The 27,237-nt window shown below is 39.3% G+C and overlaps 1 protein-coding gene across 1 annotated transcript in view; it reads right to left on the bottom strand.

Annotated features, from left to right (window-relative positions):
- The window catches only part of FREM1 (FRAS1 related extracellular matrix 1), a 124,628-nt gene that overhangs the window by 48,807 nt on the left and 48,584 nt on the right, over positions 1-27,237 (bottom strand). The window contains exons 16-23 of the mRNA XM_003782873.2: positions 23,306-23,500; positions 22,054-22,239; positions 20,690-20,886; positions 15,772-15,994; positions 8,490-8,634; positions 6,195-6,336; positions 2,936-3,131; positions 11-275 (exon numbers count right to left, since the gene is read on the bottom strand). Of these exons, the coding sequence (XP_003782921.1) occupies positions 11-275; positions 2,936-3,131; positions 6,195-6,336; positions 8,490-8,634; positions 15,772-15,994; positions 20,690-20,886; positions 22,054-22,239; positions 23,306-23,500 (1,549 nt within the window). The remainder of the gene's footprint in view (positions 1-10; positions 276-2,935; positions 3,132-6,194; positions 6,337-8,489; positions 8,635-15,771; positions 15,995-20,689; positions 20,887-22,053; positions 22,240-23,305; positions 23,501-27,237) is intronic.

Genomic DNA, 27,237 nt, shown 5'->3' with positions numbered 1-27,237 from the left:
TGGAGCTCACCTGAACATGTCACTGGGGACAGCTGCCTTGCTCTTAGGAACATAGCAAACTGTCTGCCCAGCGATGTCCATCTGGCTGAAACTTGTGATGGGGACTCCAGGGTAGCGCACGTATTCCACCTGTCCGTATCGTGGGGGGGAGGTGATGACATAGAGCAGCTCCTCGGGCTTGTCTGTTCCATCCACAGCCAGGAGAGTGGTGGTTGTCAAGAAACCTCTGTCGCCTTTAGATACCACAAGTGGTTTTGTGAAGATGACAATGTCACCTGTGGCCGAAGAGGCGGTAGTTATGGACCACATTAAAAAAATACATAATGTCCCCAGCAAAGGTAGAAGACAAAGGTCAAACTAGGCAAAACCCGAAACTAACATGAGATAGCAAGGTTTACATAACTATCACATCATTAATAAAAGAATTAGGCCAAAGATATTAGCAGATATTTCACAGCAGGGGAAACATATGTGGCCAATAAGGATATAAAAAATGTTCAATCTCATTAACAACTGTGGAAATACAAGCAAGACTATAATAAGTTACTATCTCATAACTCTTTGATTGGCAAAGAGGTGCAAGTCTGACAGTTCTAAGTGTTGAAGAGGAACTAGAACAAGAGAATCTTGCATAGAGTTCTGGAAGGAGTGTAAGCTGGTGTATAATTTGGTATTATTTTGTAATGCATTGGATATTCACATATGCCCTGAGCCAGTGAGTCCATCTCAGCTGTGTATGTGACAAAAAAATGCTTGCATTTGTGCCCCAGAAAACACATAGCAGAGTGGTCCTTGCAGCACTGCTTATAATTGGAACCACTGGAGACCTTTTCAAAAGGTGAATGTATGAAGAAACCATCTAATTCATACAGTGGATTTCATACAGCAGCAAAATGAATGAACTACAGCTACATGCAAAACACAAATGTAGTTTATTAACCTTTATTAGTTATGCAAGCAAAGAAAATAATACAAATTTAAGATGGTGGTTTTCTCTGGAGGATGAGAAGAGAATGTAGGAAGATGTCGATTATTGCTAATATTCTAGTCTTGAATTTTGTGCTGATTGCACAGGTGTTCATTATGTATTTTTAAAAGAATGTATGTTAGGCCAGGCACAATGGCTCATGCCTGTAATCCCAGCACTATGGAAGGCTGAGGTGGGTGAAATGCCTGAGCTCACCTGTTTGACACCAGCCTGAGCTACAGCAAGACCCTGTCTCTAAAAAAAAAAAAAAAAAACAGCCAGGTGTTCTGGCAGACATCTGTAGTCCCAGCTACTCAGGAGGCTGAGGCAAGAGAATCGCTTGAGCCTGAGAGTTGGAGGGTTGCTGTGAGCTACAATGCCACCGCACTCCACAAATGGTGACAAAGTGAAACTCTGTCTCAAAAAAATAGGCTTTCAAAATCATTTTGGAAAATGATCATGTGGCAAGTGTGGCAGAGTCTGGTGAGGCACACTGGTCAGCCTGTTTTCTCTTCTTCCTGGAGCCCAGCCAGCTTCCCTTAATGTGGCATATGACCATGACCCAGCCACTGGAATGTGTACCAAAGACAGTCACCACCTTCAAGCCTAGTCCATGAAATCCTTTCATTTTCCTCCACATCTCACTTCCTAAGTGACCTCAGAGCTATGGATGAGGGAGTTTCTAAATAAAAGAGTTTCTCAATGACTGTGTGGAACAGAGCTCTCCTACATCACTGTGAAATGACACTGTGCTAAGCCACTGTGAAAACAGCCTACCCTAAAATGTTAGTTGTCTGCTCTCCTATATTACTTTTATTACATTTTGCCTGGCTATATACTTATGATGAACATATTTTTTTTAAAGAGAGGAATAAATGAGTACAATAACTATACTGTATATACCTATTTTATCTTAAAGTCACTTATTAGACATCATTAAGAACACAATTTACAACCAGGAAATGAGCAAATAAAATACATTATTATATAGCAGAAATTTTTGAAGGAATTTTAAGATAATTGTAATTCTACCACATTTGCAATTTGATTTTTTAAAAAATTAACGTAGGCACCTAATTTAGCTCTGAGCTTCCTGGCAGCCAAGGTAAAAATGGAAAGCCTTCAGTAAGTCAAGCATGTACTGAGGATCTAAGACACTAGGTTCAGGACTACCTAGCGTCTAGGCTATATAGGTGAATGAGCTTTGATATTTGCTTACCCTCATTACATAAGCTATAAACAGAATTATGGTGTGCTCAATGACAGTTGGGCATCAAGGGCTTAAACTCTCCCTTGATGAACTTTGTTTTTTAAAACTTTCCCCCATCCACTATTTAAAAGCTACAAAATTGTATTATACAAATAATTCTGTTTGATTAATCCAAAGAAGTTTGTTATCTCATAGGGTTTTCCTTTATCCCTAAAGAGTGTACATCAGCACCTTCAAAAGTGAAAAGAGCAACAACTTCCAGCCTTTTCACTGACAATGTTTCTTTTTGTTATTTTAACATTTTAAAATGTATTTATTTTATTTTTAAAAATTATACTAGAAGATAGTTTTCTTTTGAAACTCCATTTTTAAGCAATAGAGCACTTCTTAAAGATAGAACCAGAGTTACTATATCAGTTTGGTAAAATTTTACTGGAAGCAAAAAATTCCTAACGGTTAACATAGGCTGCACAGCCATTTTTAAAGCAAGACTGGATTTCTAATATACTTTCTGAAATACTGAAAATAACAAATGCATTGACTACTCTTATGACCTACATAGATCTCAGGCAAAACAGTTAAGGAGCTGAATGATCTGAACTTAAATGACAGAATTTCAGGGATGAAGGATTGAAGGATGGAAGGAAGAAAGGAAAGAAGAGAGAGGGAGGCAGAAAGAAACGCACGCTAAGTACTTATTCCAGCTCGCTTCTGTTACAAAAACTGATCCCAGTAAACCTTGGTAGACACACCTTTACCTTTTCCCATGTCCTTGATGGTGATGTGACAGTCAAAAGCAGGTGACCTGTTGTCGCCATCCCAAAGGTAGAAGGTGAAGCTATCCCAATTCTGGGAATCCATTGTCCTGGTATGTGTGTACCTCAGCAAATTCAGATCCACTTCTTCCTGAGTGCATTTCATGCCAGCGTAGAGAGGGACCCAGTCCCTCCCTATCTGAAAGGTGCCAGAATTAGCAGTTGCCCATGACATTTTTCCCCCAAGCTGTGTTAGCAGACATTTTCCATATCCCCGGAAATTTTCCATTAGAAATGACATTTCAGAAAAATCTCAGACTACTTATAGCCATTTTACATTATTTTTTTCTTTTCAAAGAAATATATTAAAATAATTTAAGTTCTTGGGACAAAAACAGATTCAACCAAAGTCATGAGGAAATACAGCAACATTTCTATTTTCAAGGTATTTATCCTGAGCAATCATAGCTGATTAAATATTCCAATTAATGAGAGCAGGTGGGTAATTGAGCTGCTGGAATGAGTTCTTTAGAAATTAAATCTGTTTCCTTTAGAGTAGCCTTTTTTTTTTTTAGTTTGTATCATTGGACAACTAATCAAACTTATTTTTTTCAAAGTGATTTGTTACGGGGCTTATCTGATGTAGCTAAAACAAAAATAAAATGGAGGCATTTACTCTTCAATACATTTTAGAGCCTTACTAAAGCCCAGAGAAAATGATCACGATTGCTGTCACTCTCTGCAAGTCAAGAAAACATACGAACTGCAAATATCATATATTATTTTTATCAGCATCTTCTAAAAGTAAGCCAAGCTCACAAAGCTTAGTACAGAAATTGTGGCATTTTAAATTTTAAAAGGTTCTTAAACTGAGAGGGCTGGTTAACTGCTGATAGTATTAGAAAAAGTAATAATTGTGTATCTTATTAATAATCCTATTATTATTCTCTTAAGGTATTTCCCTAGAAATAGCTCATGAAAAGTCATTCAACATAATTCAAGGAAAACGGCACCTTAAATTTACTACATAATACATGTACATATTATCTTGCTCTTTTCTCGTCTGGTTTAAGAGATAAAAACATCAATTTCAATCATTTTCTTTTAATTTCCCTTGGTCCATTGTTCCACGAACTCCCAGTTCCTGGTAAAAGAGCTTGTTCTTTTCTCTCCCCATGCGTTACCCTGTATGTCTTGCTACTTGATAAAGTTTCTTTCTCCTTAATGTTTTTGCCCATCTGATGTTTGTGGACTTATGTTCTGCCTCAGTGCCCACTTGATAAAAGTTAATTCTATCATAATAATTAAGCTCCGTGTTTGTTTCTGTCATGAGGTCTAGTTGCAAATAAAATTTTCAAAACCGACTGACTTGCAGGTTTCCAACTGGACACCCAGCAATTCTATTTAACTTTTTCCTTTTGTAATCCTGTCTGAAAAAGTAAATACAGAAGAAGACAGACATCTTTTGCTCTCTCTCATCTCCATGTAATTCTAATGCATCATTTGCATCGCCACGTATGAGTCTGACTTGATGGAATCCCTGGGAGATGCAGAAAGAGGAAGAAAAGAAGATTCAGACTCAAGGAGAGGAAAACTAAGAAAAGTCAACCAGAAAACAACAACCCTTGGGGGAGTCCAGGAGGTCAGGAGCCCGGGTCTCAGAAAGACTCGGGGAACTGCTAGGAGCTGGGAGAGAACTGTGTGGAGCCATGCTGGGGACCTGGACCCATCTGGACTTTCACATATCCAAACAGCCCAGTTCCCAAGCTACCCAAATGTGTGAGCTCTCGCTGCATTTCTGCTTCATTACTCTTTGAAATGAAATAAGGACACAGCTGTACCTCAATTTAAACCAGTGATTGCTCTTCATTCTGATTCTCTATGGTGCCTACAGTCTACGACGATCAAGCTGTTCCACATAGAATAAATCCTTGCTGCTTTTCTAAGACTGGGCTGACTACACTGATTAAAGTTAAGCATTCTGTCAAATAATCACATGCGGGATGGTTGGTGGTCGTGGTTGCTAGTCTCAATCCACCATTCAAACAGACATTTTGGCTCATCTCTCACTGGACCTTCCCAAGTGACTGATCTATAACTCATGTCAGGCTAATCCCTAGGTGTGATGCACACAGTCTAAATCTGACTGAAATTTTGCTATTCCAGGACTAACATGAAACAAGAAAGTATTATCAGACCACACAACGAGCTATTGGAAGAGTTAGTAGTAGAGTACAGCTGACCATACCCCTAATGTCCTTTAATATTTTCATGCTTATTTGCTTTCCAGTAAAGCATGTAATTTCTAGAATATACACAAATCCAAGAATATTATTTTTTTATGTCATGCAGTTTATTGGATTCAAATATGGAAGCTGTTAAAATCTGATAGACGTTATTAGGGTGGGATGACACCCCACATGAATTCTTCTCCCGTGTTGACTTTAGTTCAGAGTGTTGCCCGTCCAAGCCTTAGCATGAGGGCTCTGGTGCACCCAGGGGAAGCAGGACTGCAGATTAAAGGCCCCAGACCTTCAGCAGTGAAGGTCATCTCAGATAGACCACAGAAGAATTTGGTATATTATTTGCTGAGTAAGCTGTCTCCATGGAGAATAGATAAGGATTGTCCCTGCTCTGGAAGGAAGATGAGAATTGGGAGGGAAATGAAAAAGCTGTTCTCCGCAGCAGATCACTGAGAAGGCAGGAGGGAGTGATTCTCAGATAGCGTCTTAACAGGAACCATTACAGGAAGGAGGAGCTTGAGGCAGCCCCTCGAAACTTCCTTAGGCCTGGCTATCATGAAAGGATAATTAAGTCGTTCAAGTCCCTGAGAATGGTCTGGAACTTAGCTGAGAGAGAGAGAGAAAGAGATTGTAGAACTGAAGAAGTTTTATGATGGAGATGATAGATGCTAACGATGAAAGGGACATGGATCCTAAGTCAAAATTCTGGCAAAAACGAAGGCCTCTCAAAGATGCCGGATTCTACTCAGAAACCAGACACCTTTTTTTCTTCCTCTCTCAGAATTTAAGAACAGCCCTAGTGGGAAGCAGGCAATGAAGAAGCTTGATATTGGTTGAATTTACCCTGGTTACTTAAGAATATCCAGAACAGCATGAGTTCACCTAGGGCAGGAAAATTAAAGTTTCTACTTCTGGTTAAAATATGGTTGTTACAGAATAAATTCAATTCTAGAAATGTATATACTGAGAATATTTATTACATGAACTTTTGGAAAAATAAAAGTCAAAAGGCCGCTCACCTTAACCTGAAGTTGCCCGTGTTGAGGAAGGCTTTCAAATAAATAGTAAATCTTCTCCCTGGGCGAGTCTTCATCTCGGGCTGAGAGAACAGCACTAGAAATAATACGAGTTTCCCCCCTATTCATTATAATTTCAGCCTTCCTGTAAAAAGGAAAATGCCTGGGTTCTAGAAGGTACTACTTTACCAGGGCACTCCTAGCGACTGTTATACTTCTCAACCTCCAATAATGATGGAATGCTCTTCAGTATCCTAAGTACTGGAGGTGATTACTCAGATTACTATTACACATGAAATAGTCTCACCTACTTTGCAAATCTGAAAAGACAATGAATCAGCACTACTGAGTGTGGTATGAGGTAACCAGATACAGAACTTTACAGGTCTATTAGTTATAGTTTATTTACTTACGTGTACAGAACTTTAGAGGTGTATTAGTTATAGTTTATTTTATAAAATGATTTGGTTTCCAATATTCCATTTGACACTCACAACACAGCTTCATGAAGTAAAGGAGCCAGTTGTTTTACTTACTTATTTATTTATTTATTTATTTATTTATTTATTTTGGAGACAGAGTCTCCCTACGTCACCTTTGGTAGAGTGCCGTGGCGCCACAGCTCACAGCTACCTCAAACTCTTGGGTTGAAGTAATTCTCTTTCCTCAGCCTTCCAAGTAGCCGGAACTACAGGCACCTGCCACAATGCCCGGCTATTTTTTTCTTGTGGTTGTCATTGTTGTTTAGCAGGCCCAGACCAGGCTCGAACCCACCACCCTCAGTGTATGTGGTCAGGGCCCTACTCACTGAGCTACGGGCACTGAGACAGATGAGCCAGTTATAACTGTTCTATTTTTACAGACGGAAACCTACTTGAAGAGATCCAGCAACTCACCTACAGGTGTTTCAGTACTCTTTGTCATGCACCATTCTGAGTTGGGTGATCTTTAGATAATCTGTGGCCCTCCAATCACTTCTCTCCCAGGTAACATCTGGCAGCAGATGTTCTCTTTATAGATTCACCTTTTCCCAGTGCTGCACCTACCGACCTTGCTGCTGGTCTCTGGAACAGTGGGTGGGGCAGAGAGCTGCTGCTGCCTCCACCGTGGTTGCCACTGCTGAGGGTTCTGTGGTCCTCTCCAGGGCTGCTGCTCTCTCAGCCTAGGTGCCATTTCTACTGGCCTTACCAAATGGGGGCGGGATCTCCTTCAACCTGCATTTACAGCTCTGAGGTACAGTCTGTTCATCACATGGGGCTTAACTCTGGCCAACTTTACAGTTTTCTTTCTGAGAAAAATTGGGATAACTGAATTCCTTGGGATTCAGGTAAAGGACATCTGTTCCCATAGGCCACAGCAGGAGAGATGGCAGATAGGGAAGGGACTTGTTTCAGGCTCTTTTCTATGGCATGCAGGAGGCTTTAAAAGGTTGGATGTTTTCAGGAAGTTGTTCACTTCCTGATAAAAACCCAGGCTGTCTACAAGACGTCTCTGGCTGCAGCACCAGTGAATAAAGAGGGAAAGTCGTCAAAGAGGTACTGAGAACCAGATGCTTTTCTACTCCTAGCAGAGAAGTGTTGGTGCCCTGAAGTTCTGTACAGTTCTGCATAGCTGCCAGCAATGAAAGAAATGACTGGAGCTATGGAAATATAATTGATGAAGACCCTGTACCCTATGATCAAACTCTGAGTAACAGCCAAGGGAGATAGTAAGAAAATTGATGATTAATAACATCAGCTTGGAAGTTTAGAAAGTGATCATTTTGACATGAGGAGGCAGGAGATGCTGATCTCAATGGAGCACAGTAAGGGCTGGTGGACAAAAAGTACCAAGATAATGAAAGAAGTGGGTTAATATGTTTCCCTCAGTCATTCTTAGTTAAAAGTTTAACCAAATTCATTAGAAGGACTGTTACTGTTTGCAGCTTATATTCTTATACTTCAGTTGAATCTATATTAATTGCCCTTTGGTGTGTATATGCAGAGACGTTTATGTGTCTATGTATGTATTTAAATATTTAGCAGACTATTAATATACTGTACCTTGTCATTCTTATTTTTTATAAACAATTAGACCTTTTAGAAGAAAATCAAGTAATTGAAGGACTAATTGTTAAGGAGAAGTTATGTTAACATTTGCCCTAAAGGTTCCAGGTGCCTGAGTGAGAGGGACAAGGTCTGATTGGCAGGTGCTGTCAAAGACTTGCTTCCTTGAGAGACACACTATACTTATGCCTAATATTCCAGACTTCATAGAATTTTACAAAAATCTGCAAGGGGCTCTTTTCAGGTAGCTTACTTGGTCAGCTTTGGTTTCTCATCATTAACTGGGGTGATCTCTACTGAAATGGTTTTAAATATCTTATGTTTCCCATCTGATAACTGGATTGTAAAGTCATCAGCAAGGCTCTCCGAGTCATCGTGCACATATGTCAACTTCATTCCTGGAAGAAGGGAGAGAAGGGAGACAGTAAACCTCATGATTGAGCCAACCCAACACGTATCACAATAAGGTTTAATTTTCAAGGCAAAGTTGGTTGGCATAAGATTGGTATTACCAAGAATTGATTAATCAGTAGAGTAAAATTAAATTTGTTTTATGAAGTAAAAGAATAGCCCAGCAAGTCTTTCTTTATTTAAATAATTTCATATTTGATAAGGTCCTCATTTAAAATCAGTAAAGAATATGTAATAAATTGTATAAGAACAAAGGTGTCAGAGTGTTTAAATGAAACTGAGAAAGTTAATTACTTAGGAAAAATTATAGAGTTAGATATCTACCTCAAGCCAATCACTAAAATAATATATTTTTTTAATTTTTGAGACAGAGTCTCACTCTGTTGCTCCAGGCTAGAGTGCTATGTTATAGCTCACAGCTCTTATCTCAGCTTCCTGAGTATCTGAGGCTAGAGACTCCTACCACAATGCCCAGCTAATTTTTCTATTTTTAGTGGAGACAGGGTCTTGCTTTTTTTCAGGCTGGTCTTGAACTCCTGAGCTCAAGCAATCCACCTGCTTTGGCCTCCCAGAGTACTAGGATTATAGGCATGAGCCACCACACCCAGCACCAAAATAAATTTTAAATAGATCAAAACTTAAATATAAAAAGGTATCTTTTAAAAAACCTACATAACATTCATATTCAGATATAAGCCAAAACATGTTTGAAAAAGAACAAAATTGAAGGCTTTACATTTCCCATTTTCAAAACTTACTACAAAGCTACAGAAAGACTATGAGATGGGCAAACAAGATTTTTATAAAATATGTTTATTGGTGTGTAACTATTAACACCAGGAAATAGATAACTATCTGGATATTTAAAATAAGAAACAGCTATACAAAATCATAGCGGAGTAAGTCCATATAACAAAACACTGCAGTTATCAAAACTAGATTTTCAATTAATATTTTTAAACTAAAAAGAAAGATGGATATAATAATTTATGAGAAAATAAAGCTTACCAAATATGGTAGCAGTTTTCCAAGTTCTCTGTTTGTGTGGGGGCATGTTTATGAGAATATAACAAAGTTGTATTAAATGTAGCCATAAATGAACCAAAAATAAAGTAGAGGAGGTTGTTGCATGAAGGAGCATGTTTTTGGCTCTTAGCTATGGAGCAAAATTCCTGAAAATAATTTATTCTTCAAAAATCCTTGGATTTTCTACTGTTGTTTTATGAAACACAAAGTGGGGGCAAGATGGTGAAGTAGAAGCAGCACGTATACGCTGCTCCCAAGAAGAGGATCAAAGGCTGCGGGTGGATAAATGAGTCTTTTTGGAGAGAGCATCATGAATCATTAGAAGAAGACAGAGGACAGGGGACATTCAGACTGAATGAAAGCGAGACAGGGTGATCCACTCAACAAGAGCAGAGGAACCCGAGGAGCATCCATGTGTGGGGAAGAACAGGAGGAGAGAGCCCTGGGGCTCCACGGACACTGCAGCCTGGGATGTGAGGAATCTCCACCACCACAGACCTCTGGACTGATCAGTGAGCTGCTGGGAGTCTGTGTAGTGACACTGGTACCGAAGAGTAGGCACAACAGGGACCTGGTGACTTCCGATCCCAGGTAGCTGCAACTGTTGCCATTCTGAGCTTTCAGACCCAGAGTGCCTGGTCCACACAGGGCTCGGCACTGCCATAGCCGCCTCCTATGTCCCATTAGGGCCAGGAAGGGAGCAGGGAGAACAGATGTTCTTGTGCACCCTATGACTGGGAGCTGAGCATCCCTTCCCCTCACAGGAGATTTGAGCAGAACAAGCACCGCTTACACCACCTGAGAAATCCCATGGTGACTGCCCTGCCAGGACCTGGGCAGGGGGAGATTTGCAGCTGCCCAGGGCACCCAGCCCTGCAGCCCTGCCCCTGTGACTCTCACTTGCTCCCTGGTGGGAACTGCCCCCATGGTCCAAGCTCCTACAGGGACCCATTAGCTGTGAGCCACTATTGCACCTGGACCTAACTGGAATGAATCACTCACAGCCCTGACACCAACGACTACTGCCCAGATAGCCTTGCACAGCTGTCACTGCCATCACTGTGAGGAGAACTGGGCAAGCAATCTCCCACAATACCACCCTATGTGTGGACGGACTCATCCGGTCCCCCATTTTTGCTTCCAACAGCAACTGAAGAATAACCCACCACTCCATGCAAAGATCATCCAGCACTGGCTTGGACTGTGACACTCACAGGGGAATGAGATCACACAGAACAGCTGAATTACAGATTCTCAGCACATCTCTGCCTCTTTCCTGCTAGGTGAATCTTCCAAAGTAGGTCATAAAAGTGCCATCTACGGGCCTCTCCTTTCCACTAAGTAGGAGAGATCCCAGTAAGGAAGGGCATGTGCATGGCAAACCTATCTGCCCTGAGCCAAGAGAAAAGGTTTCAGATGAGAAGAAACCAGCAGAAGAATTTTAGCAACATGAAAGAACAAGTTAATTTGATAACCTTCAATAGATCACAACAGATCTACCTCAATGGACCCCAACCAGAAGGAAACTGTTGAAATATCAGAGTGGAATTCAGAATACAGATGGCAAAGGAAATGAATGGAACTGAAGAGAAAGTTGAAAGCCAACACAAAGAAGCTAAAAGAATATTTCAGGACATGAATGAAAAAAATATAAGAAAGTTGAAAAAGACATATACAGCATAAGAAAGGATATAATAGAACTTAAAAGAAATGAAAGAGTCATTTAGGGAATTCAAAATACAGCAGAAACCTTCAAAACCAGCTAGACCAAGCAGAAGAAAGAATCTCAGAGCTTGAAGACAAGGATTTCAAATAAACCCAGTAAGGGATACAGAAAAAAGAATAAAGAATGAACAATCACTCAGAGAAATATAGGACTATGTGAGGTGAACTGATCTATAAATTATAGGTATCTCTGAGGGAGAATAAGAAAAATTAAAAAAGAGCCAGGGGTGATGACTCACATAGGTAATCCTAGCACTCTGGGAAGTCAAGGCAGGTGGATTGCTTGAAGTCAGGAGTTTGAGACCAGCCTGAGCAAGAGTGAGACCTCATCTCTTCTAAAAATAGAAAAGTTAGCTGAGCATTTTGATGGGCACCTATAGTCCTAGCTGCTGGGGAGGCTGAGGCAAGAGGATCGCTTGAGCCCAGCTGTTATCCAGCTAGTTATTCAGACAGTTATCCATTTCCTGGTATTAATAGTTACACGTCAATTAAAATCGTTTATAAAATCTTGTTTGCACATCTCATAGTCTTTCTATAACTTTGTAGTAAGTTTTGAAAATGGGAAACGTAAAGCCTTCAATTTTGTTCTTTCCAACACTGTTTTGGCTATTCTGGGTTTCTTACATCTGCATATGAATATTATGTAGATTTTTTAGAAGTTACTTTTTTATATTTAAGTTTTGATCTATTTAAAATTTATTTTGGTGCTGTGTACAGTGGCTCATGTCTATAATCCCAGCACTCTGGGAGGCCAAGGTGGGTGGATTGCTGGAGGGCAGGAGTTCAAGACCAGCCTGAGAAAGAACAAGATCCTATTCTTTCATTTTTCTATTAAAAGTAGAAAAACTAGCTGAGCATTGTGGCAGGAGCCTATAGTCTCAGATACTCATGAGGCTGAGGCAAGAGGATCACTTGAGCCCAGGAGTTTGGGGTTGCTGTGAGCTATGACATTACAGCACTCTAGCCTAGGGCAACAGAATGAGACGAAAGAAAGAAAGAGAGAGAGAGAGAGAGGGAGGAAGAGAAAGAAGGAGGGAGGGAGGGAGGGAGGAAGGAAGGAAAGAAAGGAAAAAGAAAAATGGAAACCTACTTGGGGAATTATTGAAAAAAATTTCCTTGGTATCACCAGAGATTTAGATATTCAGATACAAGATCATTATCAAATACTAGGAAGATTCGTAGCAAATAGGCTATCTCCAAAATACATAGTTAGCAACCTGGCCACAGTCATAATGAAGGAGAAAATTCCACAAGCTGCAAAATGAAAGCAACAACTAATCCACAAAGGAAAATCCACCAGGCCAACAGTAGACTTCTCAGCAAAGACCTTGAAAGCCAGAAGGATCGGGACTCCATTTTCCAACTTTTTAAATAGACTAACTGCCAGACAAGAATTTTGTATATTTACAAACTAAGTTTCATAAATGAAGGAACTATACTAGACAAGCAAACACTAAGGAATTTGTCACTGCTCAACCTGCCCTACAGGAAATGCTAAAAAGTATATTGTACCTGGAACAGCATAATAGATAACCACCAATGTAAAATCACCTAAAAGTTAAAGCTCACAGCTCTTATAAAAACACTGTCACAGTGGGAAAACAAAACAAAAAAGTATGATCAAACATGATGAAGTGAAGAGTATCCCACCTGTAACACTGAGTGTGAACTTCCATAATGCCCCACCTAAAAGGCATTGAACGGGGCTCAGTAACTGTAGCTCAGTGGCTAGGGCACCAGCCACATACACTGGAGCTGGTGGGTTCAAACCCAGCTCAGGCCTGCTAAACAACTGCAGCCAAAAAATAGCTGGGCGTTGTGGCAGGCACCTATAGTCTCAGCTACTCGGAAGGCTGAGGCAAGAGAATTTCTTAAGCCCAAGAGTTCAAGGTTGCTGTAAGCTGTAACACCACAGCACTCTACTGAGGGTGACATAGTAAGACTCTGTCTCAAAAAAAAAAAAAAAAAAAAAGACACTGAACAGTACTCTGTTCAAAAAACAGGCACAGTGAACAATATCCTGGTGATAAGAACACTGAAAGCCCTGACTTAAGCATCATACTAGTTATCTATGCAATAAAAACATTTTTACTCTCTCAATATTTTGAAATGAAAATAAAATAACATAATAAAATAAATATATAAATAAATAGAGGTGAATATCTGATTTCTGAAAATGTCACCACTCACCAAAATATTAATTCTTTCTTCAAAATGACTATATATTCCAAACATCACAATGTGAGTGTATAATATTTATTTAGCCTATAATAATTAATAAATGATACTTCTTAAAAAATGACTTTCTTGAAAGTAGAATTTGAATTATTTTTTTCCCTTGGTCTTAAATTTGAAAAAATAAAAACCCATACTTTTAACAGTATATTTTATTTTTTACACCACATGGTTATTGATTTGGTAATATTATCATTTATGGTCTAGAATTTACTTATTTGCATTAGATAAAAATTGAGAAGTATGTGAATTAGCTTTTTAAATTTAAAATGAGATGAACAAGCTATGGTATATGTACACCGTGGAATACTATGCAGCCATTAAAAAGATGGAAACTTTACGTCTTTTCTATTAAGCTGGATTGAGTTGGAACACATTCTTCTTAGTAAAGCATCACGAGAATGGAGAAGCAAGAATCCAATGTACTCAATTCTAATATGAAGGAAATAGATGAGCTAATACAAGGTGGGGGGTAGGGGAATGAGCAAGTCGGGAGAGGGGAGAAGGGCCAGGGATGGAGAGTGATGATGTATGGCATACCCTCTTGGGGGCAGGACACAATTATAAGAGGGACTTTACCTAACAAATGCAATCAATGTAACCTAATTCTTTATACCCTCAATGAATCCTAAACAATAAAAATAAATAAACAAACAAACATGAGATGACATTGTATAATTGCTGCAAAATACACTTTTTCTAACACTCTATTTGGACAAACAACTAACTGAAATACAGTCGGAAAAATGGTGAACAAGTGCTAAGACGAAGCAAGCACAGAGAAGAGAGCTCGAGTGGGCTCTAGGAGGATGGCGTGTCAACAGAAAGCAGCATTCAGAAGGCCTGGCTGGCCCCTTCGAGAAGGGGGAGGAACCCTCCAGGCTGGGAAGACAGAAGGGAGGAGAATAAGAACAGGTGGAAATCCTGGAACTGCATAGTTTTCTCAAAATTTCAAAAGTATTTTCACATGTCAAATGTGGGATAAGATTGGTTTAAAAAAATAATTACGAAATAATTCAGGCAACTATCCCAATATGTCATTTCCCTAAGAGCAAATTATCTTCTTGGGGAATAATGAGTCATTATTGTATGAGGTTCTATATTTGTTACAACTGTGGAAATTTTGGCAGACAAATTTCTTAAAATTTAGTTTTATAATTTCAGTAGTTTCAGAAAGGAATGTTTTATTATGACCTTAACAGCTTGAACTACAATTCCAGAAGTCACAAATGTCATTTTTAAAGGTACTACAAAAGTCAAAGGAAGCATGTTACTGCCTTTTCTATTACCGATGATCTCCAGCTGGGTCTAATCCTAGCCCAGAGGGAAAACTTGAGGGACAAATAAAGTACGAGAATGATATTTTTCAACCCCTATATCTGTGATTTATTATTATCTTTTATGAGTTAAATTTGTTTTTTAAATTTATTTTTAATCAACAAAAATGCCATGCATTTATGGTATGCAATATGGTATTTTGATATATTTGTACATTGTAGAATAGTTAAATCAAGGTAGTTAATATGAATTATTTCACATACTCATCTTTTTTTGTAGCAAAACACTTCAAATCTATGCTGTTAGGAATTTTCAAGTGTACAATATATAGTTGTTAACTATAGTCACTGTGATGTACAATAGAGAGCTCTTGAACTTATTCTTCTTATCCAAAATGTTGTATTTTTTTTTTTTTTAAGAGACAGAGTCGTATTTTGTCACCCTTGGTAGAGTGCTGTGGCATCACAGTTCACAGTGACCTCCAGCTCTTGGGCTTAGTCGATTCTCTTGCCTCAGCCTCCAAAGTAGCTGGGACTACAGGTGCTTGCCACAACGCCTGGCTATTTTTTTGTTAGTTTGGCCAGGGCCAGGTTCAAACCCTCTACCCTTGGTGTATGGGGCCTGCGCCCTACTCACTGAACCACAGGCGCCACCTCAAAATGTTGTATCCTTTGGCAAACATCTCCCCAATCCTCCCACTCCCTAGCATCTGATAATCACCAATTTCTCGTCTCCTTATTCCACTTACATGTGACGTCTACAAACATCTAAGTGGATGTTTCCATTTAAGTGGAATCTACAATCTATTTTAAACTATTAAATCAATAATAACAAATGAATAGAAGTGGACTATGATATACCAGTCTTGAGAAGATCCATGGAAAAGTTTTGAACAAGTTCATGCTTCTGGTCAGGATTGGCCGGCTGCTTATTCTGAGGAAGGTCTTTCCTGAAGCCCCCATTGATGATGAGACCATGGCGTGGGTTATGAGTAAGGCTGAAGAGCAGGGGGTCCTTGGGAATGTCCAGGTCAACAGCATTGATGACAGAAAGATCCAAGTCCTTCATCTGCCCTTCACACACCTGAATAAGAACGAGTCAGAAAAGTCAGCTGTGAATGAAATAGAACTTGTCTTTATTTTAATTTATTAGTTAAATTAATTTAAAAAAATTTTAGAGACAATGTCTTGCTCTGTGGCCCAGGTCGGAGTGCAGTGTTGCAATTATAGTCACTATAGCCTCAAACTCCTAGATCAAGTGATGCTCCTGCCTTAGCCTCCTGAGTAGCTAGGACTACAGCCATGTCCCCTCATGCCCAGCTAAGTATTTTATTTTTACAAAGCAGGGGTCTACTATGTTTGAAACTAGGCTGGTCTCAAACTCCTTGCTCCAAGCAATCCTTCTGCCTCAGCCTTCCAAAGTGCTGAGATTATAGATGTGAGCCACTCAGCCCAGCTTGAACTTTTTTTTTTTTTGCAAACTTAAAAAAAATCATTTGAAGATATTCTATTTCAAATTTTCTATGAGGTTTGTATATTACGAGTCCTAAAAAGAAAGTGCTGATTTAACAGGAACATAAAAGAAGAAAGAAACCTACTAATCTCCCTCACATTTTTCCTGAATATTTTAAAGCACTTTATTCCTGTCTATAAAGGACAAATGACATGTGATTTTTATAACATGTACTGTTCTTAATTCAAGAGTCATGAACAAAAGCAACCAAAGAAGATTTGCTTTCAGGTAGTCATAGAAAAGCTCAGTTGTAAAATTGAATCAAGAACATTCACCTTCACATACCAATCTATATTATATTAATTAATAGATCTTCTTGTCTCAGCATCCCAGTAGCTGAGACTATAGGCGTGTGTCACCACAGCCAGCTAATTTTTCTATTTTTACTAGAGACAAGGTCTCACTCTTGCTCAGGCTGGTCCAAACTCCTGAGCTCAAGCAATCCACCTGCTTTGGCCTTCCAAAGTGCTAGGATTACAGGCATGAGCCATGGTGCCCAGCCACCAATCTATTATTTTAACCTCCTGAATCTTCTTTCTTCTATAATTCTTATGTTTCTAACTGCTTTATAAATGGCACAAGTATCTGCTACATACACTGGTCATATTTGGTGTTTTTGTTTCTTTTTTTTTTTGCAGTAAAAACTTCTATTTTTTATTGTATCAACAATTGAAAAGGATGCTTCTGTATTCATAATAATGCATACTTTTTATGCTGGGTCCCTCATGTCTCCCCAATCCTCACACCTCCAATTTTCTTGAACGACCCTTCCCACTCCTTCTCACAGCCCACTTAAGGTTTTGTAATACTTTAAGTACAAAGACAACCAAATGTTTATGATCTCACATAGGAGCTAGTCATTTACAACTTAAATATGTATTAGTTGTCTTGATCATTTTATCTCATGGTGAGAACAGAGGGAACAAAGAAATAGTTTTTTCCTATTTTGAAATATAGCAAGATCTAAATAGCAAGAGTATGTAAATTCTATCCACGTTTACTGGAAGTCTACAAAGTCACCATGCTACATGCCGTAGGGAACACAAATATTCCCGAGAATGCAAGTCAGGTGAGCCTGTAAAGGCCTGTCATTAACAACTATGATGCAAGGAAGAAAATGTCTAAAATTGCAAGATATTCACAGACGAGAAACACACAAGGACAGAGGAGACCAGGTTGTCTTCGTGGCTGAAGGGTGAGTAAGACTTGAAGGCTACATTCAACCCTTTCCTTTTTGGCCTCTCTTACTGACTTTGAAGAGAATTCTCTGTAACCGCTTTTTACTGAAATTCCACAAAGAAGAATCAGTCACCATTTGTGATACTTAGACTAATATGATGTTGATTTTCTGGTATCTGACCCTACTTATTAAAGACTAAAGTGACCTCATAGTTTAATTCACAATGATATAATTATGAAGTCACCTTTGATGGTCACTTGCCCTTTGTGTCCTTCAGTAAAGCATCTGAAAAATACGCTGTCATCCCTCTTAATAGAGCTTGACTAAAATGCGGGATTCTCTTTGGCAGATTGAATTATTTGTGGAGATTATGAAAATCAAAATGATAGGTCAATATACATATTAATAAAATGTGACAACTTACCAGTAAGTGGGTTTGGAATGGATTATAATAACTTCAACTAAAAGTGCAAATCTTTTTGCAGCCCAACTTGATGGAAGCCTAGCTATCTACCAGATAAATACATTTTCTCACAAGAAAGCAAACTACGGGCATCTAAAAAAATTATTTGAAAGCTAAAATAGACTTGCCCATTATACATGGGACTCCATATTTATCACTCTCTCACAGTTTCTATAAGGAACACACAAGTAAAAATCATGATTACAAAGAGAGAATAAGAGACAACTTCCCAGTGGCCTAATTACCTCAGAAGCCCCAACCCCAGACAGATACAAGACAATGGAGGCAGGTATAGAAGGAGCCATTTGTAGATTTTTTTTTTCCTCACTGATAATTACTGAAGGGCTCTCCAGAGCAACCCTTGTGCCAAAACGGGAGGAAAGGCGAGAGTTGGCTCTTAAATTTCATGCAGAGCTGACTCTCGTGTACCATTAAAATTCAACAGAAAATTAAAATCAAATAGAGACTTCTGCATTTAGAATCTGATTATTTTTAGTGAAAAATAAGACAAAGTAACACTTTCAAAATAGCTAACATTTGGTTTGGTCCCTATCAGAAAAAAGACAGCAAGCATAACAACACGTCAATAATGTGAATAGCACCTAGTGATGAAGGGTCTGCTCTGTACCTTGATCCTCACCGTGACCCTTGAGGAAGATCTGACACACATTTTACAGGGGAAGAAACAGAACACAGAGAGAAATCACTTGCTCCAAACCCCGCAACTAGTAAAAAGCAACACCCAAGTCCCTCTGATTCCAAAGCCTGTGCTCATTTCATTTAATCGGGATTTATTATACATATGTCTAGATTAAATAATCGTGCATAAAAAAATAGATTAGAGACTTGGTGTCCATGCTCAGTGGTTAGGGCGCTGGCCACATACACCTGGACTGGCGGGTTTGAACCCGGCCTGGGCCTGCTAAACAACAATGACAACAACAAGAAAAATAGCCAGGTATTGTGGTGGATGCCTGTAGTCCCAGCTACTTGGGAGGCTGAGGCAAGAGAATCACTTAAGCCCAAGAGTTGGAGGTTGCTGTGAGCTGTGATGCGACAGTACTCTACTGAGGGCAACATGGTGAAACTCTGTCTCAAAAAAAAAAAAATAGATTAGAAAGAATTATATCTTGATGTGAAAAGATTTTTAATACAGATGAAGTTGTTTTTTAAAGTGAAGTATAGAATATTTGGTTTAATATAATGCATTGTTTGTAAGCAAAATTGTACAGAAAAATCACAGTACACATACTCATTACTGGCCTGTTCACAAATTATTTTTGTGGAGTAAACTACTAAAAACTTTATCATTGGAGAGTGATGAGCCATTATGGGACAATTTCACATTTCATTTTGTATATTTGTCAACATTTGATTTTATTTATCCACATACATTTATTATTATTTTTAAAAGTCAGGCACAATTTTATGAGCCATTTTAAGTATGTATTGGGATTTTTTTAACTAACAATTATTATATAAAATGTTTTTAAAGCTGCATAAAAAGAACGATCCAAATTGTATTTTTTCATCTCATACATAAATATCTTTATAAATATGGTAGAATCTCTGTAAGTTGACCACCCAAGAGACTGTATCAAACTGGGTAACATACAGAGGTGGTCAACTAAACCTCCTGTACTGATACGTACATGTGATGCAAGTCCAGTCTATGAAAATTCGGTCAATTTAAGGAGGTGGTCAATGTAAGGAGGTGGTCGACTTAGATGCTCTAGTGCAGTTACGTAATAAAGATGCCTATAATCTGTGAATTAAGTGTCCTTGCTGTTATAACATTGGTTAAGAGACCACGCTATGGAATAGGATGATCTGGGTGCATAGTCCCTGTGTGCCACACACTCCCAAGCCCTGTGATCATAGGCTACTCAGTTAACCTCTTCATGCCTCATTTCTTCAGTTATGAAATGGCAATAATTATACCATCACCCTAAAAGCCTGTCATGAGTATTAAATATGAATACATGTGAAGGGCTTAAAACCTACAACTCTGGCTCGGCGCCTGTGGCTCAAGCGGCTAAGGCACCAGCCACATACACCTAAGGTGGCGGGTTCGAATCCCCAGCCCGGGCCCGCCAAACAACAATGATGGCTGCAACCAAAAAATGGCCGGGCGCTGTGGTGGGCGCCTGTAGTCCCAGCTACTTGGGAGGCTGAGGCAGGAGACTTGCTTGAGCCCAGGAGTTGGAGGTTGCTGTGAGCGTGATGCCAGGGCACTCTACCTAGGGGGATAGCTTGAGGCTCTGTCTCAAAAAAAAAAAAAAACCTACAACTCTATCCTATTTTAAATTGCACACGAACTTTAAATTTTAAATCACAAACTTTATGGACACCCTATTTAACTATGCCTGTATGGACTCTATTTAACTTCGTAATTACATGGATAAATCACAATGTGTTGATAATTATTATAATCATTACCATCATTATTATTAGACTAACAGTTTATTTTCAAATGATCGCATTACATGACACTGGATACTGCCTTCCCCGCTCCTTACCAATTCAATGTGTTAAGTGCATGTGGACCAGTGTAAATGGAACAGTCAAAAATAAAAATCAAAAATGATAAGAGAGAAATTGAACATCCTGGCATGGTTCCTACCGTAATATTCTGCACTACAAAGTCAGGAACTTCATCATTTGTGGGACTGATGATGATGTAAAACGGTGTCTCCAAGGACCGCCGCTTCCCATCTGTGACATACACCGTGAACTGGTCGGCAGTCGGTTCCACCCTCAGATGCCTGGACTGCACATAGTTAATGTGCAAAGCCTGCATGTCTTTCCACTGAAATGAAGCTGGTGCACACCATGATGGAAGAGGTAAATAAGAAAAACATTCTTTCCAAGTTATTGGTCACAATCCTTAACTCAATTATAGCCTATGTTTTTTCAGCAAAGAAAATAAAAGATCATAGCAGTTGATCTAAGTATCCACTATCAAGGGCTGCAACAACTCCTTGCCATCAAGGTATGATCCGTAGCTCATAAGCAAGGATAACTTTTGTATGGAGAACAGAAGCGGGATAACTGCTAACCGGTATGCACAGGAACTTCATGACCACTTCAGATACTTGGGATAAAGGTCAGGGAGACCTTTCCTTGAGTAAATCATTGATTCTGCATGTGTGGTTCTTGCCATACTTAGATTTAAAAAGAGACCACCTCTTCCCCATAAAGGCAGAATAAGAGTCAATCAATCATCTGCCTACCTGAGGATGCACATATCAAGCAACTGGTTGCATTGAGTGGAATTAGTTGACCTGCTCTTGAGTATTTTGACATGGCTTTAAACCAGAAGAGAAAAATGCTCTGAGTGGTGCATTGTCCCAGGAGAATTTGGGTCATCTTTATGTGATTAATCTTAAACCCAGTCTCACTCATGTTGAAACTGGATGTACCTCAAAAGAGGCTTGGAGAAGCATTTATCTCTAAAGTGTTGTCTTTCAAAGATTTTCTTTTTGCTTTCTGTTTTTGTTTTGGTTGTTTTGTTTTTGCCTGAAATACAACAGCTATTTAAGTAACTGAGACACATTTTGGTTTCAAAATTCATGTCATCTGCTTCAACATTTTCAGGCTTTTTCTCTCTGTTACACCCTTGGTTTGTTTCCTAGTCTTTCCCACCAATATTTATTAAAAATACTAAAAGGGCGTGAGAATGAGATCTTGGGAGCTCACACTAGATTCACGTGTTGCTCTGAGGGCCTTTTAACCCATTATCTCTTCAGTGTTTATTCTTCCATTTTCTATAAGCAAAATTTCCATTTATTTTGAAGTAAACTTGGATGCATGGGGACAGCCAAAATTAAAATCAAAAAGGTTCAAGAGTATCAGCTATACTACTAATAAGAACTTGAATTTGCATGGTGCTTTTTGAAAGTCCTCACTCAGTTATTAAGCACGAGCTGGGTCGTGCGTAGCCATAAACACCGAGGAGTCGATGCTGGTCATGACACCATGTCTTACCTATACTTATGCCCATGTTGCTTTTTTCAAAACCTGCCGAAGGGAGTGTGTTTTCAAGGTAGCCATACTGGGGAGGAGACACCAAAACAAATTCCAAGTCATCTGCTGCAGTGTCAGGGTCAGCAGCCGACACATGGTTCACGGTAAGAGCTGCGGAGAAACCCTCCTCGACAAGGAACATGGCACCTGCACACAAATAACAACACAGCAATGACAGCGTGAATCCTCTAACCAGAAGGGTGAGAACACAAGGGAGTGATTGAAAGACCAATTCAGGGAAGCCTCCTGTTGCAAAAACATTTCCACGGGAGATGTTCATTTTCTTTGGCGTAATTCTCTTGAACATGAAAATATTCAGGGGTAATGGGTGGAATTTAATTTGACTCGTAGAATTATATATATTTTTCTTGTGTAAGCACGTCAGACACTAATGGAAAGACAGCGCAAATACTAACTGCTCCAGTACAGCCCCTCAGTCATTCTCAAGCAACTCTGATTTCCCTTGTGTCTCCAAGGAAGTGACAAATGAAAACAAGAATTGCCAAACTGTTTTAATGATAAGCCACTAAATGTAGTTTATGTACTCTTCAAGATCAGTTGTTACCTCTGTTTGTCAGAGCGTTAATTGCCTGAGAGCTATTATGAATGGCTCATAACGAACGTTTTTTCATGCCTTGGTGCTTAATTATTCTGCTGGGATAATGCTTTCTTTCCAGAACACTGCTTGGGAGATAGTTTGCAAATTACAATAACATTCATACATATGCTTGTATTTTTTTCTGAGAGACAGAACATATACATAAAGCCTGTGAAGAGATGACTTTCTAAAAAGCAAATAAGGTTAAATGTATATAAATGGTCTCTATGGTATGCTCATTCTATTCTAATAGAAATTATCATGGATAAACTAAATTATGCTCTCTTTAGCAGGCAAATTACATTTTCCCATGTGAAATAAAATCAGAGTATTTGAAGAGTCCAATGTTGTCCTTGTCCCAAAACACACACACACATATACATACACACTGGTATTCTCTCTCCATATAGAAATATTGAAAATATTAATTTACCCTATAATCTTGTATAGATTTGGGATTGTTCACAAATCTAGGTTGAGGCAATGATTGAGGGGCAATTCTATATGGTAGCTTTTTAAAAATATTGACTATAAATATAATGTATTATTTCACTGAGCCACAGATATGATGGCTCAGGTAAGACAATATACTTTAACAGAATAAAACATTGTCACCTATGGCAATTGAGGGTGGCTGGTTGTCTACTGGATGAACTGTGATGTTGAGATCATACACTGGAAAGGATTCACGAAGAGAAACAGATGGATTAGGTCCATTGTAGCAACAGCCATTCACAAAAGGGCCAGCTTCTCCATCCGAAACCGCCAACGTAATGGTGTCAAAACAGGGCATCAGACCAATCTCACCACCTGGAAGGCACAACTGTAGCTGAAACCTGGATTTTTGAAAATACCAACATGAGGTCTACCCACACCTCTTCTATATAAGCATTGAAAGACGAGGGGGAAAAAAAACGTAAAACCCAATTTTATCACTATGAAATTAAATACAGTCACGAAAATAATGCAACAATTCGTGCCCATCTGTTGCTTCTGATGACATCCCTGCCAACCTCCACCACCATATGGAAGGGGTAAGATGGGGCCACCAAGGGCCTGACAGTTCACAAATGAACAAGGGAGTGACACAAAGCTTGACTAGACATGGTTTTATTCTCTCCTCTTAATCGTTTGGTGTCGGGACCAACCTCAGGCAGAGGAGGAAGGCATCCTGGTCCCTTCGGTAATTGTCTTTTCCTTTGCATTTACCACCTTAAACACCCATCAAACACCCCGCAGTTATGGGAAACAGAGGACGCTGGATAGGTGAAACATAAAGCCAGTTCATATTTCTGTCATTTCTTTCAACATTTTCCTTGTCATATATTAGGCAAGATTTTTTTTTTTTTAAAGTAGCAACAGTGCCTGGAAAACAAGAGCATTTTAGCATTTCTTTTCCCTCTCTCTTTTTTTTTTTTTTTTTAATTTTTTAGGTCTTATACCTATGGGATTCAAAATAGCTCCAGCTTAGGCAGTAAGAGGAAGAAGAAGAAAATGCCAGGATTAGACAGTTTAAAATCAGCAAACAGGACGATCTGCTCTGGGGTTGCTAAGTGATGGCACAGAGCAGGAGTGCTGGGTCCCCAGGACAGGAAAGGTCTGCCAGGGGCCCTGCCGACTCTCACACATCACCCTGAAAACACCAGGAGGGGAGCAATTTCTGCTCAGAGCTCTTCTGAGACAAGGCGGCAAAAGATCAGGGACATCCTCTCCTTTCACCAGACAGCCTGGTCTAATCCGCAAAGCACTGTGCTTGGCATTATTTTCCCTTTTGAGAAGAATGACAAGGAAAACCGAGGCATGGCATTATCACACACCCAAATGATTAAGGGGTGAGAAAGCCGGGCTTGTAAGGAAAAGCACGGTTGAGGCTGAGAGTTAGAAACAGAAGAGTCCTCCCTCCTCTTCATACTCCTAAAAACAAATTGCCTTAAAATACGTCCACCCATCATTCACTTCGTAAATACTTAATGCCTAGTACATGAGAGAGGGCCAGGTGCAACAGCAAAGGAAAAGGCAGACGTTTTGAAATTTTTAAAATACATTTCAAATGCACGTCAAATGCCAAAAGACCCACAGAGTGTCAGGCACTGACACAATCTAATGGTCGAGAAGGAAACACAGTGTGGTTAGAATAGCATGGATGTACATGTGTATTATGTGGAATCAAACGCAATTACTACTAGCGGACAATTTTTACCCATTAAGTGACAGCGTCACATACTGCAGCCTGATTATGTATGTGGTGCTGAGGGTGAAAGGTAAGTGTGCAGCTGACAGCCGCACAGGGGCAGGAGCAGGGGCCAGAGGAAGTGGGAAAAGTCTTTTTCAGCAGGCTTGGCTGGCGTTGTGGTGGGCAATCAAAGATGAATAAGAGTTTGCCAGGCAGATAAGGCCCCACATTGGGAGGTAGGAGAGAGGACTTGTAAGGAGAGGCAGGTGGGGAGAGAAATAGAAAAATCGTTCCAGGAAGAGAAAACAATTTTTTTTTTTAGCACATTTGGTAAGTAAGTTCTTTGTAAGGGAAGCATAGGATATATTTACAGAAATAATTGGAAAAGCAGGAGGCACATAAAGCTACTAGAAGGGAGAGAGCGTGGATAGGAAAATTATTTAGTCTAAGGACGTGATTTATACCTATGAATATTAACCATCGTGTTATTTAAAAGAACAATTTTAAATGACTTCGTGTTTAATGTTGGGAGACTAGCAAATTAATAATGTACATCTAGTTAGTAAAATATTCATTTATTAAAACACGGTTGTAATAACTGTAAGATTTACTAGATATTTTAACAGGCATTTTAGGTGGTAATCTAAACAATACAAGTAATCTGCAAAACTGCATGTACAACATGATTGCAACTATGTTAAAAATTGTGATTAGAATAAAAAAGATACAACACTGTAATACTAAGATGTTAACAGTGAAAGGTATAACAAGGTGATTTTTCAAAATGTCACTGTACTTTTCCACTCTTTTTAAGTTTTATCCATTGAGTATATGTTTATAATTATAGATTAAAACAAATAAAGTAATGCTGATAAGATCATTCTCCAATAATCTTTATAATCAAAACATAGAAGCAAGAGCAGGGCCACGTAATTCACTGAAACTTCAGAGCCTATAATACTGATCCTAGCACAGGGCTAAATAACTACCAACTGAGTAACTGAGTGAATGTTATAAGAAAACCTAACATTCAAATACCGAAATATCTTTGAAATCCAATATATTTTCTAATTTAGTGACATGCCCCCAAAACCATCTATTTGAAATAATTTGCCCCCATTGTTGTAAGTCTTATGAAACAAAATTTAGTTCATAGCCCCTTACATGACTATCCCACTAGAGTAGACTTAGAAATCTGAACACCTGTTATTTAATGGAACAAGGCACCACTGGCTGAGAAGACAGATTCATCTCACCCCTGATTGACCTGTGCTGCATGAGCCTGCCAAAGGTGTTGAAATCACACAATAAACAAGTCATTGGTCTTTGGATCCTTTTTAGGCCTGTCTATTTCAGATCTATCAGGGAAATCAAGAAGAAGCACCTACTTGTGAACTCCCGGGAGATCTCACACCCATGGACTGTGCTTCCTGGGATGAGGAAATAACCACTGAAACCTTCCTTATGACTAACACAAGCAAGAAGATAGCGAGATACGATTTAAAGAGAAAAGATGTCTAGTGAAATGATTACAATATCCCTTATGAACTACGTGGCTGTAAAACAACTGGTTTCCTAATAGAAATTATTGCTTTTTCTTTCTTTCTTTCTTTCTTTTTTTTTTTGCAGTTTTTGGCCAGGGCCGGGCTTGAACCTACCACCTCTGGCATAGGTGGCCGGCACCCTACTCCTTTGAGCCATAGGCACTGCCCTAAATCATAGTTTTTCAAAATATATATGAAAGACATTATTTCACAATGTTTTCTGTCATTTCCAAAGTCACCCGCAGCTATCTCCTTCCCTCTCCCTGAGTTCCCTCATCACCTCACTGCTTGAATTCTATTTCCGGTGCTGCTCACCTGGCCTCCCTGCTCCATCTTACTTCCCACATGCAATTTGCTTAAAGTGGTACGTGGATGAATAACCAGGAAATTGTTGTAGAGGGCGGTAAAAGCCATCCTGAGGAGATACATGGCATTATTTCTGAGGGGATCTCCCCTCTCCGTCCTGGGAGGGGATGTGATGGTGTGTGGTGAGTCACACTGCCATTTTTGCCTGTGAATGAGTTTTCTCCACCCGTTTAAAAGTCCTTTGTAGCAGCATCTGGATTATATTCCTTTGTCCCCCCACCCACAGTGTCTAGTGCTAGACTTTGTAGATATCAGATACTAGACTTTTTTTTTTGGTTAACACTTCATATGCAGAACAAATGCCACCCAGGGAGCAACACGATGCCACGCCCAAAGCACAGTGCTCACAAACAAGCACCTTCCACACATCTGATCTATGTGCACACTGTTGTGTGCTGTGGACAAGTCATAAAATGGGTTAGGTAGCATCTTTGCTTTTCAGGAACTCAAAAAGCAGACTAGTT

The sequence above is a fragment of the Otolemur garnettii genome, unplaced genomic scaffold, assembly GCF_000181295.1.
Source record: "Otolemur garnettii isolate 467f Iridium unplaced genomic scaffold, OtoGar3 scaffold00006, whole genome shotgun sequence".
NCBI lineage: Eukaryota > Metazoa > Chordata > Mammalia > Primates > Galagidae > Otolemur > Otolemur garnettii.
The sequence above is the reverse complement of the archived record's forward strand: the minus strand, read 5'-3'. Positions and strand labels throughout refer to the sequence as shown.